Source organism: Poecilia reticulata, chromosome 11 (assembly GCF_904066995.2).
Source record: "Poecilia reticulata chromosome 11, P_reticulata-male-v2, whole genome shotgun sequence".
Lineage (NCBI taxonomy): Eukaryota > Metazoa > Chordata > Actinopteri > Cyprinodontiformes > Poeciliidae > Poecilia > Poecilia reticulata.
Genome location: NC_088840.1, coordinates 15,236,281 through 15,251,052, shown reverse-complemented (window position 1 = coordinate 15,251,052; position 14,772 = coordinate 15,236,281). Strand labels below are relative to the sequence as shown.

The following is a 14,772-nucleotide window of genomic DNA, read 5'->3' as shown; positions in this document are numbered from 1 at the left end:
AGTCTAAAAAAAAAAAAAAAAACCCAAGCCATGATCCAGAACACCACACCGCATGAGGCGTAGTCCTGATTAAAAACCACAGTTTAATGTAAAATGAGGATTTGATGTCTTTGGAGACTCAAGCATGATTTATTTTCATAGAAATGCCAAGTACACTGTTAAAGTGAGTAAACCAAATGAAAACCGACAAAAAATGCTTTCAGGACTTGGTTTGTGTTCCATACTGCTGTTACAAGTTGTCAATAAGTAATAAACAGTAACTTTCCAACATTAAAAACTGATTGAATCTAATTAAAGGAAACATAACAAAACTTTGGCATGTTTTACCTAATGTCCACTTTGCCAAAAAATAAATAAATAGATCAAATATAACAAATAGTAAAAGAAAAAAGAATACCTTCTTTCTAATGTTTTACATCTCACCATAAAATGTAAACCGTCTTCGCCTTACCAAGTGTTAAAAAAATTATACATAAAATCCCAGATAAACAACAAGAAAAGGCTTCCCTTTTAGTACACAAGCAATATGTCACATTGCATATTATTTTGTCATATGCTGTTTATCTGAGGTTGTATTTTTTTTTCCAATTTAGCACCTATTAAGAATTGTTTGTTTTGATTGGATAAAGAAAACTTAAAATGTAATTCAGGGAGTGGTTGCTTTGTGAAAATCAGGACAGTAATGACAGTAATGTTCCCTTGGGTTCAGAAGTCTGCGTCCAGAGTGAATTCACAGTCCGTCACGCTCGACATCACTCCGAATCTCTGGTACTCGGCTACTCTTTTCTCAAAGAAGTTTGTTTTTCCCTCAAGAGAAATGGACTCCATGAAGTCAAAAGGATTTTCCACATTGTAAACCTTTTAAAGAAAAAAGAGGAAAAGAAACTCATTTTCCCACCTATTACACATTTTTTTATTAACAAATAAAATACCCATATCATTTGATGTTTTGCACAAATATTTTCATTTCAGGAAAAGGACTATGACTTTTACTACACTTCTTACAGATCAAACTGACATTGTTTAAGCTGACTTAAACGTGTTTTATGATTACTTGGAAGAATTACCTTGGTCAATCCAAGATCGACGAGCAGCCGGTCGGCCACAAACTCGATATACTGCTTCATGAGGCAGCAGTTTATTCCAATCAGATCGACTGGTAAGGCCTCTGTCAAAAACTCCTACATAACAAAAACGCAAAACATTTATGAAAATACCGCAAGAAGAAAAGATACCGAAATCCTGCAATATGAAGTCATATTATCCACCTGCTCAATGCTCACAGCTTTGCTGATAATATCTTTGACTCTGTCCTCTGAAGGTTTTTTCAGCAGGTAGCTGTACAGCAGGCAGGCAAAGTTACAATGCAGACCCTGGAAAAAGGAAAAAATAAAAAAATCTTTAAACACAAGCGAGGCTCAAAGTGCTTGTACAAAGCACAATCAAGACATTAAAACAGAAATCTATTAAACAAAACAAAAAGTCAGTGGAAAGAGTGATTAAATACAAACTAAAAAAAAAACATATTTCAAATATGTCGGTTCCAGTACTTTCATCCAACTATTCGGACGCCCGGCGACGGCTGCGTTGCCATATCTGACTGCGCAAGTTACAACTACGCACACCAGTTTAAACATTAGGTTTCCCCTCTGTTTGTGGAAGGCTTATGGCAGGCCTGAATTTCTTGAACATCTTTTTTTTGCCTAAGGATCTAAGATAATTTTCTCTTACTGCGCAAATTATTTAATTTTCTCAAACAAAAGTTATGCGACATGCTACAAATGCTTAAAATTTTACAATGCAGTTTTCACTCCGTTCAGAGCCGTTCTAAAAAAGCCTCCACAAACAAAATCTTATTGTAAAGAGGAATTTATTTTCAAATGCAAGTCAAACTCTCCGACCGTTTTCTTATTCTGGAAAGTGAGGTTTACATTATCCTGCGTAGTAAGAGATTACCAGGAAAGAAGAGAGACTTTTTCCACATTTCAGGCAACAATTAGGCAAATAATGTGGAAAATGTGTCTTATTTATTTTTTTTAAGAACATTGAGAAAATGCAGTACCTACCAGAAATCTGCATCTGGTTTAAAACTAACAACTATACCATTTTCTGTGCTACATTGTAACAATTTTCCAAGTGAAATCGCAAATAAGTATTTTAAAAGCTTAAATTTGTGACCGCCTCACCTCGTCCCTGCTAATGAGTTCGTTGGAGTAGGTAAGGCCTGGCATGAGGCCTCTCTTCTTCAGCCAGTAGATAGCAGCAAATGAGCCCGAGAAGAAAATCCCCTCCACTGCTGCGAAAGCCACAAGACGCTCCCCTGTGGACACAGAAAAGAAAACTCCTATTGAATTACTGTAAACAAGAAGTTCCTCTAGTCTGGGTTTATAGAGTTTAGTCAATGGCAATCTTTTATTTCAAGTGTCACGGTTTACCAAAGGTGGATTTGTTGTCATTTATCCATTGGAGGGCCCAATCCGCTTTTCTTTGCACGCACGGCATGGTCTGAATAGCGTTAAATAAATGGTCCCTAAAACACACAAAGCATTGGATTAAACAGTGACAGTGACTTTTTCTGCCCTTTATTGTATGCTATGGTCTATACAGGTCGACTGAAAAAACAAACAAACAAACAATCAAATCTGTTAAAAATAAACTTGAAACAATTAAATACAACCTAGCTGCTAAACAGCAAGCTGAAAGAGTGAACTGAAACTTTAAAGCATTTTTTTTCTTTGGCAGGAGTAGATCAGTGTGTCACATTTTGCCAACTCTGACCTGAGGAAATCTCTTAGACTGAAAGGACATCTCTTGTCCATGTCCCGTTTCAAGAAACCCAACAGATTCTCCGACAGATCCAGTTCTGTCCTTTGGCTAGGCCATTCTTCAGTAATATTTTCATAAAGTCATTCTTTTGCATATTTGGATGTGTACTTGTTAGTGTTTGCAGCAACTGCCGGTCGACAATGACGCTGCTGTAGTCTTCCTATTATATATTGCTTTATATTTGATGTCTTTCTTTTTTTTTTAGAATGTTTTATTGTTTTTATTTTTTTAACTTTAACATATTGTCTTTTAGTTTTTATACTTGCTGTAACATCAATTCCCCATTTGGGACACAAATAAATCTGAATCTGAATCTACTTGGATTCACTTTGATGCTAAAAAAAGTAAGACCAATCAGCTTCCAAGCAGATGTGAAGATTTTGGGTCAAAACTAACAACAAACCACAAAGGATGATGCTGCCATCATGTATGGTCTTATTCTGGCAATACACAGTTGTTGTTTTTAGTGTCAAATATTACTTTTTTTATTGTAGCCTAAAAAACATAAGCTTGCTTTGTTTGTGTTTTTTATTTTGAAGTATACTGTTTAATTCTGACAATGAAGCTGGAAAAAGTTTTTAAGTTATCCATCATCAAGTCACTCTTTATATCACTACAAATGGTTGTCAGTTAGTGTGTATTCACTCTACAAACTGGTTTATAGTCAGTAATGAAATGTTAATAGGAAATTGCTTTTCAAACAATGTGTGTTAGAGAATAAGCTTATTTTGTCTTTTTCATGCTTGAAAATGTATAAGATGCAAGGAACAAATTGCAAAATATGTAGAATGAAATCATTGCAACAGGTTGCAAGATTCATTGTCGTTTCTTATCGTTTTCTCTTTTTAATAAAAAGAAGTTAAGCTTAATCCCTGAGGGTACATACATTAAAGCTGCTGCGTCTGGGGATGCAGCTGAGAGTGAAGATTAGAAATCTGATCAACAGGTGCATGTTCAAGACAAATGAGTTAGGAGTAATTTCAAACAATGTAAAGTCAAAAATAGAAAAACACTAAAGGCTAAAGAATGTGAGACAGAATCACAGATAGGCTGCTGACCTCTCTTTCAGGTCCCGGATGTAAGTGTTGATGAGCATGCTGTACATCTCTGAGTGAACTGTCTCTATGAGGATCTGGAAGCTGTAGAAGGAGCGTGCTTCAGGGAGCTGCACTTCCTGGCTGAACCTCTGCACCTGTTGAGACCAAAAAAAAAACAAAAAACCGTTAAACCACCGGGAAAACAATCAATGTTCTGCTCACACACACACACAAAACAATCAGTTACTATAAAATAGAAAACGGTTTTGAAAACTGCCACTGTTGGCTTGCTTATACAGTAAATCGAGTAGGTTAAATACATGCTAGGCTACATCTATAAAATAAATAGCATTGATTACAGCTAAGAAACATCGCTTCTCACCAGGTTCTCGTTGACAATCCCATCGCTGGCGGCGAAAAAAGCTAAGACATGTGAGATAAAATGTTTTTCTTCAGGTTTCAAGCGGTCCCAGTGAGCCAAGTCTTTGGAGAGATCAACCTGAAAAACATAAAAATCTAGTTCAGAGTCAGATTTGGTAAAGATTTCAGGTAAACCAATGAAATGAAGGAGAGGATTCCAGAAAGAAAACCTGTTAGTGACTGCAAAATGCCTCAGCATGGAGCAGAGGTCAACCTTCTAGCAAGACAAAGTGGATCTCGTCATTCCATTGTGGCCAGAGTAACAATGGAATGATGTGATGAGAGCATATTGATGTGTCAGAATGACCCAGTCAAAGTCCAGGTCAAAATCCAATGAAGAATCTGTGATTTACCTCAAAAATCGATCACCACAGTTGCTCACCACCTACCCTGACCTGACAAACTGAGCAATTTGCAAAGAAGAGTTTGACTTTATGATTATACACTACTTTGTTTAGTCAACCCAGTAAGTTTGTGGTTGTAACATATCACAAAGTAAAAAAAGTCAAGGGGTATAAAAACTTCAGTCAGTGCTTATTTAAGGACAAATATTTTAATGCTGTTGTTAGGTACCAGAGAGTATATTCTTTAAGTCATTAAAGTTATTATATATTCACATATACATTAGTTATTTAATTAGTAATTACCTCCTCCACCGTCCAGAAAGACGCCTGGGCTTGCTTGTACATCTTCCATATATCCGGATACTGGATGGGAAAGATGACAAACCGTCTGGGGTTCTCCCGGAGGAGAGGTTCGTCCTCGGCTTCCGTACCACTTTGATGACCCTCATATTTTTCCTCGAAACCGTTCTGCAAAGTACAAGCCATGACTTCGGTGTTTTTCTGCTCCAATTTGAGTTCCCTGTACGCTTCCATTGATTTCCTTATTACAAAAGCTACCCCTTATGCGCCTGCGCACTGACTCAAAACAAAGGACACGACGTTGAAGTCGTTCTATACATGTTTATAAAATACTAACTTAGTCACATTTATTTTCACTGGATGGTAGCTAGAATTTGGTCATTTTTGACAAACCAAAAACTGCCAACAACCGATGGCGACCACGAGCTGACAAAAATCCTGTTTTTACATTCGTATCTGACAAAAATCCAACATCTTCAACGAGTTTCAACGATAATTGTACCTTATTAGGCCTCCAGTTAGAGGTAATGTCAGCATTCAACCAAAAATACCGATGATTACGCAAACGTTTTATAATGTTTCAAACTGCTCAAATATAGTAGCAACGATCATCCTGTCGACTTACCTTTACGTGCCCAGTTTCCTGTGAGGACTTCTTTACCGTCGGCGTCATTTTTCGACGAATAAACTACGTTTTATTGCTATCTGGAGCTCGGAGCCATGACCCTTTTAATGCGGCTTTTAATGTGCCACACGGAGCACCACAGCGCCTCTAGCGGCAGGACACTTGACATGTGATGTAACGAAACCACATCGACATAATGGAACATATTACAAAACTTTACAGCAGACAAAAATATTTATAGCAATGAAATAATAATAATAATAATAAAAAAACATTTTAGTTTAGAATACTAAATTCTTTAATTTGAAAGGAATGTTATTTTGCATAGCAACAACACAGCAAGTACAGCATTTATGTTTAATTGATTGAACTTTACATACAGTCCTGTCATATCGCAGAACAACAAAGTCAGTTCAGAACAGGTTGTAACATGTGTATGAAAAATCCAGGTCACTACACTGGTATGTTGTGCACCCCCAGACGAAACACATCATTTGTGCAAACCCATACGCCATTTTGGGATTTCAGCATGAACACCTGATGAAAGGCCATTGGTGGATCATCATCCGCCTGTTGCAAGATAAAAACAACATATATTTTCATATAAATACTGTCGTAAGTAAAAAAAAAATGGACGTTCCAACAATGTCTCCTACATTTAGATAGCACCACTTATAATCAAGGTATAAAGCTACTGCCAGTGAAAATGATACCCAGTTTACAAATACAAATTTCTCAAAAGTAAAACAGGAGCAAAATGGCACCAAGACGTCTGAGATTTAAACATACTTTACATTTTAAATATGACTTGAATCCAAAAGAGTCAGTAGGCAGCAACGTGGAGCATGTGTACATAACATGTCAGAGTATGTTTGTAGGCAAAACTTTAAGTGTTGGTGGCACCACCTGAAAACGATAAGCTATTATTGACTGGTTTACCTTTAACTGTCCAAAGACCATGATGAGGATGCAACTGTCGATAGTTGGTTGGGAGTCTTGCTCTGTAATGATGTGCTTGATCTGCTTGAAAGGCAAGTTCTGAGAATAAAACATAAAATTATTAAATAAATTACCAACAGAGACTAAAAAACAATAATCGTTTGCTAGTAAACAGGGAGAGTTGCTGGTTCTTAGTAGGAGCATTTAATAGCCGAGACTGGACGCAGACATTTGTCAGATTCGTGTCAACACTGTTATCACAACGTGCTTACTACGAGCTTGTTAGCTATTGCTTCTCTTCCCTGAAACGGTGAGCCTTCCCATGTCAGGCAGGCGCTGGGAGACTGAGGGGGAGAAAACGGAGGATTATTTATGCTGAGTGGGATTAAAGCAAAATGGGATAATATGTAGATTATAACCAGCGAGAATGACGCCATAGTGCAGAACTTACATAGAGATTAGCAAGTGCCATCCTGTTGGTATTGTCAAACTGGTTGTAATACTCCTGAACAAAGCCCTCTCCAATCTTTTGCCATATTTCTTTATCGCCTGCCATGTGTGAGACTTTGGATCTGTGAAGATTGAGCAAGTAAAAAACATAGCTGTTATGATTACAACAGGCGATTAACTTCTGTTAATAAATGCATGAATGGAGATTACCTGTGGTGTACATCAGGGGTCAATAATGGGCTCAAACTTAAATATATGAAATATATGCAAAACTGACAGGAAGAAAACTAGGTAGAACTAGTTATGTATTAGAGTTCTTGTTATTTAACATCCATCCATCCATCCATTTTCTCTACACCCTTGTCCCTTAGTGGGGCCGGGAGGGTTGCTGGTGCCTCTCCAGCTAACGTTCCAGGCGAGACGTGGGGTCACCCTGGACAGGTCGCCAGTCTGTTGCAGGGCAACACAGAGACACACAGGACAAACAACCACGCACACACACACTCACACCTAGGGACAATTGGAGAGGCCAATTAACATGACAGTCATGTTTTTGGACTGTGGGAGGAAACCGGAGTACCCGGAGAAAACCCACGCATGCACAGCATGCGCCACTGTGCAGCCCTGTTATTTAAGAACTCTAATACATAAATCTTAAGTGCAGAATAATTAAGATGTTGTTGCTATTGAAAGAGATAATGAAACTTCTGTGTTAATAGATAATAAACTGGAAATATATTATTATACTTATAAATGAAGTTTCATGATACACTTCGGTATTTAATAAATTGAAACACACTGGACCACAAATCAGTCTACATTCATTTTTTATTTAAATTACTTTGCGTTAATTACCACATAAAATAAAAAGAGGCTTATGCTAGTTACATCACAAAATGTGATGAAATTTAAATTTATGGCATTATGAATAACTAGAATTTTGAACTTGAAACGACACAGTCCATTTAAAAAACAACAACAAAGGGTTAGTGTGATTTACTTACTATATTATTTTCTTTGACTTTTATATTATTGTAGAATATTGCATCCCTTAAAATGGTATTTAGATTTATGCAAGTAGAACTGCATGTCATGTTAATTTAACCTACTCAGTTGCATTCTTTTAAACTGAGTACCATTTTAATAACTACATAGCATTATTTTATGCTGTAAATCTCTCCTTTTTTTGGTTAGTTTTCATATTTATTATGTTATATGCATACTTCCACTTGCCTTTCACTTTGATGCTGGTACACCTTAATTTTCCCTCTGTGGGAATAGAAATAAAATACATTTCTATTCCATCCTACTACAATTATTTAGTGCTCCGTCTAAAAAGATCATTTTAGACTCGCCACAACCAAAAGATTATATGTCAAATTTCTACTTATAAGATGCTTCGCGTGTTATTGCCGTAGATGTTAAAAAAATGTCAGTAAATCACTTAGATTTTGTTAACATATGACGCTCAATAAACCACAGCTCACTTGTAGCCCTTCCTGTAAAAGCTTCGTTACGACTAATAATTAATATGGAACAGTCAAAAATATTTGCGTGTCATATTATTGAAAGATTAACGCATTTGACACTTAATAAGTTTGGTCATATATAGGCAAAGTTAAACACCATTTGCTAGCAGAGCACGAGCAAAGGCCAGTTTTTTTTCTTCGAAAAGTTAAGTCTCAAATTTTCCCAGTGATCATTCACTTAGCTCTTCCAGGCAAAAAGTATGGATACTGTCGTGTTTTAATAAGCATATGGTACAAAGCACATGGTATCGTGTTTTTTAGTTTGACTTACTTTGTTCGACAAACCAACGTGATAAAGTTGACTGAAGTCGACGTTGTGCGTTCCCGCTTCCTGAGAGTTGTAACTAACCAGTGACGTCATTGCACGTTAACCAATCAAGACTCTGGAAGGAACTTTCCTCCTGGTTTGTGTGGGTCCGTTCCTTTTATGTCACCAACGCATGAGACGGGTGGCGTTTGATGACTCGAGGGCGGAGCGGAAATTTCATTTTCATCTTTCATAATAGTTAGATACTCTGCATCCATGAAGCTTCCATTGGCAAAATGTGGGGGTCGTAGTTTATTAACAAACAAAAATAAATAAATAAATAAATAAATAATAATAAAAAATGCATCAGAACCGACAGAAAACAAAAAGAGCAAAAATCCTTCCAGCTACTCACATCCAATATCAATAGGGATATGAGCGTCCCAATAAGCAATGCCCCAACCTAAACAAAAGTGTACAAAAAGAGTAAATAAAAACTAATCTAACAGAGCTTTTCAAACATGTTGCCACCTTGGGTGACAATTCTAAAGCTCAAATCCTACTGGTTTTCAGTGCACAGTCAGATTTGTAGAGCACATAAACATTTGTGCAAAAAAAGTTTGAAATAATATAAGGACATGAGATAATTTGACTTAAATACATTTTATTGGTTAATTTAAAAACTTCAACCAAAGTTAGCATGTAAAAAGGAGATCTGTACCAACTATTTTGGCAAAAAAGAAAAAATATAAATAATGGCTGTGACACCTACCACCTTGCTTTGGGGGTTAGAGCCACATTACATCATGCTGAGACAAATCAAAGTTTCCTGTTGTGATAATTCACAGTTTGTGGCGCAAAGCTTTTAGCTAAGAGTGTGGCACGAGAAACTAAAACTACCAGTCCTTGCACCTGTGCTTTGTTCCATAAAAAAATGGTGCTATTAAAGATTTAGCCCCATGTCAGTGAAGCAACTGTCATCCACAGCCAGAAAGATAAGGCTAGATAAGAAGTGAATATTTTTGAAATGGAAGACATTAAATGCTTAACTGGGTAATAGCAATATTGCTGGGGTACAAGGAATTAGTCATATAGAATTACAGATTAGTTCAACGTGCAGAGCTGTACAAACACCAGTAACGGGAATATATTTTTGTAGAAAAAGAGGCTGGGGTCATTTTTCATCCGTTACATCTACTGTACCGTCTTTACTGTGCCTTGTAAACAAGCAGGGTTTTTTTTTTTCCTTCCTTACTTGTCAAAAGTTTAACCATCTTACAGTTTTCTCTCCACAAACTTGAAAGGCGTAAAACTCCATGTAGGCACTTTTAAAAAACATGTTGCTACAGTTCAGAGCTCGTCGTCGCCTCAAAAAAAAAAAGAAAAGAAAAAAATGACAATAAAACCGTGGTAAATTGTCATTTGTCTTCCAGTGAATCGTTCAGGAAAAAAGCTACTATTGCTTCTTGAGGCCACTTGCACTGATGGATCCTCCTCAGAGGGATGGCAGTCGTCAGTACAGTTTCGCTAGACGGGTCTCTGAGGTTAGAACCAGGCTTCGACTCTGCAGTTCTGTCACTGTTCCGGCTGTGATGAGAAATAGTCGTCTGTCCGGAACACGCTGGGGACTTCTTGGCGCTGATTTGGGGCTGGTCTTCGTGGACTGGCCTGTTTTTGGAAGCAAACACATTCGACTCAGCTACCACTGACTGACTCGTCTTGGAGCACAGAACAAAACAAAAAATAGTCTGTTATCAAAAGAATCCATCATAGCAGATAAAAAAAATATGAACTGTTAAAGAAAACTTTGTCATGAAATCTCACATTTAAGAATCCTGGGACAGTCATTGTGCGGAGGATCTTCTTGAAAGCACTCGGTAGTGTTCCCAGTTCCGTCTCTGCCTGCATGACCTGCTCCTCCATTGCACTGACGTTGGTTCCAACCATCTTCACAAAGGCCTGCAAACACACACAAGAGTAACAAATTTAAGATTCCTGAAGCCCAAAATGCACAATGTTTATGCCACATTCCTTTTACCAAACACATTTGGATCTCAAAACATCACAAGCGATCTGACTGAGCTTTGAATTTGGATTTGAAAATTAATGTCCTTGATTAATAATTATGTGTTACAGCGCATTTTATGGATTCAAGGAATTCCTAAAGTTGGAAGTGACACAACATATGCTGATGACTGCTGAAGAAATTTCGAAACTACGAAAGGTTTCAGTGAGCATTGATAGTGGAAAAAAATATCATTGTACCATAAACAAAAAAATTGAAAATAATTTGAAACATTGTCCAGGAGTCACAGAGCATTTCTGAAGAGCTTCAGAAAGAAAGAGAGTTAGCAGGTACAATTATTTAAGAAAACAAATCAGTAAAGCGCTCAACCGCAGTGGCCTGGCAGCACAACAGAATGCTTAATGACAACATCCTTGGAAGATTTACTTACCTCCAGTTTATCAATTCTTCTGTATATTTGCCTCATTTCATCAGACTTCTGTTGGATTTTTGGTAGATTTTCATTTACAACTTGGGATGTATCATTACGAATCTAGCGGGACATGATATACAAAAAGAAGAGAGAAAGAAATGCAAATGGCTGCTATTTTCATAAATAATAATAAAAATTAAAAAAGTTACTTCGGTCGTTTCAGAGACTGCCCAGGCTCACCATATCAAGCATCCCCACAAACTCATCCACTCTCGTCAGCATTTCCTCCAAGTTTTTCTCCAAACACTGGATCTGGAAATATAGAAAAGGAGCCATCATGTAAAGTTTGAGCATGAGAAAAGAAAGAAAAATATTGATCATTAAAACCTAAAGATGCCATGACATGGAGGGTTTTTTTTTTTTTTTTTTGTAGCTTATGTTGATATTTAGGTATCTGGGGGAGTCAATGGGCGACTCAAATACCTCCTACGCCCACCATCAATCTTTTTTTTTTTCTTCCTCTGTACCTGGGATCAAAATTTATATTGTTAAATGAAAAATGTGTGTGTGACTGGCTAGAGCAGTAACCTCCTTTCTCCGTTTTCTGATCTGATATTTTGTTGAAGTAACTGCCTGAATCAAACTTCATTATTTTTTACTTCATCATCTCAATAAATATGCAGAGCTTATGTAACAATTAAAAGAAATCACATTTGCACAGACACAGCTCATAACAGAAATGCCTTTGTGGCTGCTGACTAAACTACGGCAAGACAGATGGCCATTACTTTTGTCATTTTCTTCTGCTACAACCACAAACTTCAATGAATTTTAATGGGATCTTATGTCAGTTGTGAAGCGTACGGGAAATGATGCATGGATGTATTTTTTTTATTATTATTGTCACTTTTTTACTCATTAAGATCTAAAAAGACAGGGGGTACATTTTTATTCAACCCTTCCACTCTGATACCCCAAATAAAATTCAAGTCAACTATTTGCCTTTAGAGGAGTTTATTAGTGTGTAATTTAATTTGAGTATAAATGCAGTTATTCTGTGAAGGCCTCAGGAAATAGCCAAAGATGAACAAATAGCATCATGAAGACCGAAGGACACAGAAAACAGGGGGAAGCCATGTTGGAGACATTGTTTTAAACGACAGCAAAACGGATCCTTCTGGCCTGCATCGAATGCTTGTTTGAGCTCACTTGGATGTCTGAACAGGTTCTAGTTGGAAATTACAATAAAAAAAAGGTAGTCAGCCAAGGTAGTTCTCTTTATTTAAACATGGAAGGAAGAAACTCAAGCATGAAGAGCCAACAGCACTCTCAGTGTTTTTGGTTAGACACAGAAAATGTCAGGTCGACAAATAAAAATGTTCAACATCTTAATCGTAACTTGGGAATGACTGGACACCTCTGAAATTCAAACTTCGGGAGGGTTCATTTTTCTAGGTGGAACTAGTAAATTCCAATTCGGAGGTAGAAACTGAATGCACCTTTAAAACTGCACAGCACCATAAACGCATCGTTCACTCAGTAACACATAGTGGTGTCAAAATCCTGCTGTGAGATTGCTGCTCAGAGTTGATGGAGGGCAATCCATCCATCCATCCATCCATCAATAATGGGATAAAAACTTGTTAGAGGCTGCAAAGATCTGGGGTAAAAGGTCACCTTCTAGCAGGACGATGAACCTAAACATACAGCCAGAGTTGTGTGCTGCTTATATCAAAGCATATTGATTATCCAGAGCAAAATAGAATTAGGAATATGTGGGAAGATTTGGAAATAAATATTAATCAAAGCTACAATCTGAGTTAATTGTAGCTATTTTTGAAAAAATAATGGACAAAAATTTCACTCTGTCAACTCAGGGTGGTTGAATATAAAAGTATGTCACACTTTTAAGATTCTTATTAATAAAAAAAAATTGAAAACACCATACAATAGTCTTTTCTGTTTGTCTATCAAATAACATCCCAATAACACTTGTTGAAGTTTGTGGTTCTAACGTGACACAAAGTGAAAATGCTTTGGGAATGTAAATCGGCCAAAGATTATCTAGAAACCATGTGACAGCCTCAAATTCATGCTTACACACACCTAAATTCAAGCTGAGGACACAGGAGCCTTTGTCCATCAGTTAGCCATGACTGAATATAAACATCCTGGAGTCATGCCTGTTCAATTAATGTCCATCAGGAATGACAGAGAGCTCTCAAAAAGACTCGTGCACTGTTTATGATCCCACGAACACGTCAAGCTTATGAACTAATCCCCATCGAGCCACAACATGGCTCTAGCAGAGGTGTCATAAACAACCATGCTAACTTAGCTGAGGACTCCATGTTGCGCTTTGACGACTAAACAAACCTCTTCTCCAGCCGTGGCTCGGATGTAGGACGAGTACTGGAGCGCGGTTTGTCTCAGAACCTCGTCGTCCTGCTCCGAGTCGTGCTGCTGGTCGGCTGTCCCGTGCTCCCCTGCCGCCTGGTTCAAGCTCGGGCTCCGGGAGACAACGTTAGCCGCGGCTGCTGCTCCGAAGCTGGGGCTCTGGGACACGGTGCCGCTGCTGGACAGGTCGCTCACCATGGACAGACTGCTGGCGCTCTGAGACACGATGCCGCTGTCCCTGCTGATCTCCGCGCTGGACTCCTCCAGAGGAGACAGCAGGCCCACTCTGTCCACCCGATGATGATGGTCCATGTCCCCTGTATACTCTTTTTTTCTCCCCTGACCAACTGCCGTGTTTTGTCCTGTCAACTGACTGGGTCACGTGTGACGCACTGTGAAAGGAAGCTCGTGAGGGACAAACATAAAAAGTGCACTTCAAAAATTCTCTATAATATAGAATAGGATAGAATATATACTTTCTTTGGATTCAATTCAGAATAAAAGAAATGAATCATTGACTTAACACACACACACACACACACACACACACACACACACACACACACACACACACACACACACACACACACACACACAAACGTATATATACAATGTCAACAGGTTTCACATAATTGTATTGTGTTAATTGAAAGCAAAACAGATATAGTAATCTGACACGACTTTATGTTCAACTAAAATAAAATTAATAAATTAAGTATTTCAAATCACCTCAAATTGACAAAAGAGAAGTTAGTTGAACGAACTTGACTTTTTTGTGTTAGTCTGACAAAGCATGTTACTTTAACAACTAAAATGTAATTTCTATCAACGGATATGTTTTTAATTCAAGTATTTTTCTATTATTTTCTTGTTAACTAAATTCAAGTTTGTCGACGGGTTCCACACAAATAAATAAAAACGTAATTTTGTCACGTTCTTTATTTAACACCATGACTCAACATTAAAGTTTGAAACGATTTGAGCAAAAATGAACTGGGATTCGTTTCAGTGTCCAGCAGCATTTCATCTACAGCGAAACTAACATTGATTTGCGGGGATGTTTCAATTTACCGTTTAGCTCTTAGCATGTCAGTGCATTTGCCGCCAGCAGATGGCAGCCAGGATAATAACATGGCCTGTAAGGGTCAGTGCAGCGCTCTTCTCCAAAAGTATAAATTGTCATAAACATGCTTCAAAACTTGTTGTATACAAAACATATA

General features: G+C 37.6%; 3 protein-coding genes across 5 annotated transcripts; all 3 read right to left on the bottom strand.

The window, feature by feature from the left end:
- Positions 1 to 109: 109 nt before the first annotated feature.
- rrm2b (ribonucleotide reductase M2 b) lies at positions 110 to 5,707 on the bottom strand. The gene is made up of 9 exons (XM_008422067.3): positions 5,553 to 5,707; positions 4,931 to 5,095; positions 4,246 to 4,362; positions 3,885 to 4,018; positions 2,436 to 2,530; positions 2,187 to 2,320; positions 1,269 to 1,373; positions 1,068 to 1,181; positions 110 to 858 (listed from the first exon to the last, which is right to left on the bottom strand). The coding sequence occupies exons 1-9, from the start codon at positions 5,598 to 5,600 to the stop codon at positions 706 to 708; spliced, it is 1,065 nt and encodes a 354-aa protein (XP_008420289.1). The 5' UTR covers positions 5,601 to 5,707; the 3' UTR covers positions 110 to 705.
- A 188-nt stretch (positions 5,708 to 5,895) lies between these two features.
- Positions 5,896 to 8,882, bottom strand: LOC103472430 (nuclear transport factor 2-like). Of its 2 annotated transcripts, XM_081612370.1 has the most exons (6): positions 8,742 to 8,826; positions 8,175 to 8,210; positions 6,943 to 7,063; positions 6,764 to 6,835; positions 6,492 to 6,590; positions 5,896 to 6,122 (listed from the first exon to the last, which is right to left on the bottom strand). In XM_081612370.1, exons 3-6 carry the CDS (start codon positions 7,045 to 7,047, stop codon positions 6,006 to 6,008), a joined length of 393 nt encoding a protein of 130 aa, XP_081468496.1. In that variant the 5' UTR covers positions 7,048 to 7,063; positions 8,175 to 8,210; positions 8,742 to 8,826; the 3' UTR covers positions 5,896 to 6,005. The 2 variants fall into 2 exon arrangements, with proteins under 2 accessions (XP_081468496.1, XP_008420288.1); XM_008422066.2 differs by lacking the exon at positions 8,175 to 8,210 and having other exon boundaries at positions 8,742 to 8,882.
- Positions 8,883 to 9,364: 482 nt separating this feature from the next.
- On the bottom strand, positions 9,365 to 13,952 carry bloc1s4 (biogenesis of lysosomal organelles complex-1, subunit 4, cappuccino). Of its 2 annotated transcripts, none has more exons than XM_008422065.2 (5): positions 13,532 to 13,952; positions 11,396 to 11,467; positions 11,174 to 11,275; positions 10,542 to 10,676; positions 9,365 to 10,391 (listed from the first exon to the last, which is right to left on the bottom strand). In XM_008422065.2, the coding sequence occupies exons 1-5, from the start codon at positions 13,862 to 13,864 to the stop codon at positions 10,293 to 10,295; spliced, it is 741 nt and encodes a 246-aa protein (XP_008420287.1). In that variant the 5' UTR covers positions 13,865 to 13,952; the 3' UTR covers positions 9,365 to 10,292. The 2 variants fall into 2 exon arrangements, with proteins under 2 accessions (XP_008420287.1, XP_017163069.1); XM_017307580.2 differs by having other exon boundaries at positions 9,365 to 10,385.
- Positions 13,953 to 14,772: the final 820 nt, after the last annotated feature.

Excerpts from the sequence above, each read along its gene's own strand:
- rrm2b (XM_008422067.3), bottom strand. The coding sequence starts at position 5,600 with ATGACGCCGACGGTAAAGAAGTCCTCACAGGAAACTGGGCACGTAAAG. Across the intron at positions 4,363-4,930 it reads CTTTCTGGACGGTGGAGGAG|GTTGATCTCTCCAAAGACTT; the intron begins GTAATTACTAAT and ends TATGTTTTTCAG. Across the intron at positions 1,374-2,186 it reads AACTCATTAGCAGGGACGAG|GGTCTGCATTGTAACTTTGC; the intron begins GTGAGGCGGTCA and ends TCCTTTTTCCAG.
- bloc1s4 (XM_008422065.2), bottom strand. The coding sequence starts at position 13,864 with ATGGACCATCATCATCGGGTGGACAGAGTGGGCCTGCTGTCTCCTCTG. Across the intron at positions 11,468-13,531 it reads GAGCCACGGCTGGAGAAGAG|ATCCAGTGTTTGGAGAAAAA; the intron begins GTTTGTTTAGTC and ends CTATATTTCCAG. Across the intron at positions 10,677-11,173 it reads GAAGAATTGATAAACTGGAG|GCCTTTGTGAAGATGGTTGG; the intron begins GTAAGTAAATCT and ends GTGTGTTTGCAG.
- LOC103472430 (XM_008422066.2), bottom strand. The coding sequence starts at position 7,047 with ATGGCAGGCGATAAAGAAATATGGCAAAAGATTGGAGAGGGCTTTGTT. Across the intron at positions 6,836-6,942 it reads TGGCACTTGCTAATCTCTAT|TCTCCCAGCGCCTGCCTGAC; the intron begins GTAAGTTCTGCA and ends TCTCCCCCTCAG. Across the intron at positions 6,591-6,763 it reads CAATAGCTAACAAGCTCGTA|AACTTGCCTTTCAAGCAGAT; the intron begins GTAAGCACGTTG and ends TTTTATTCTCAG.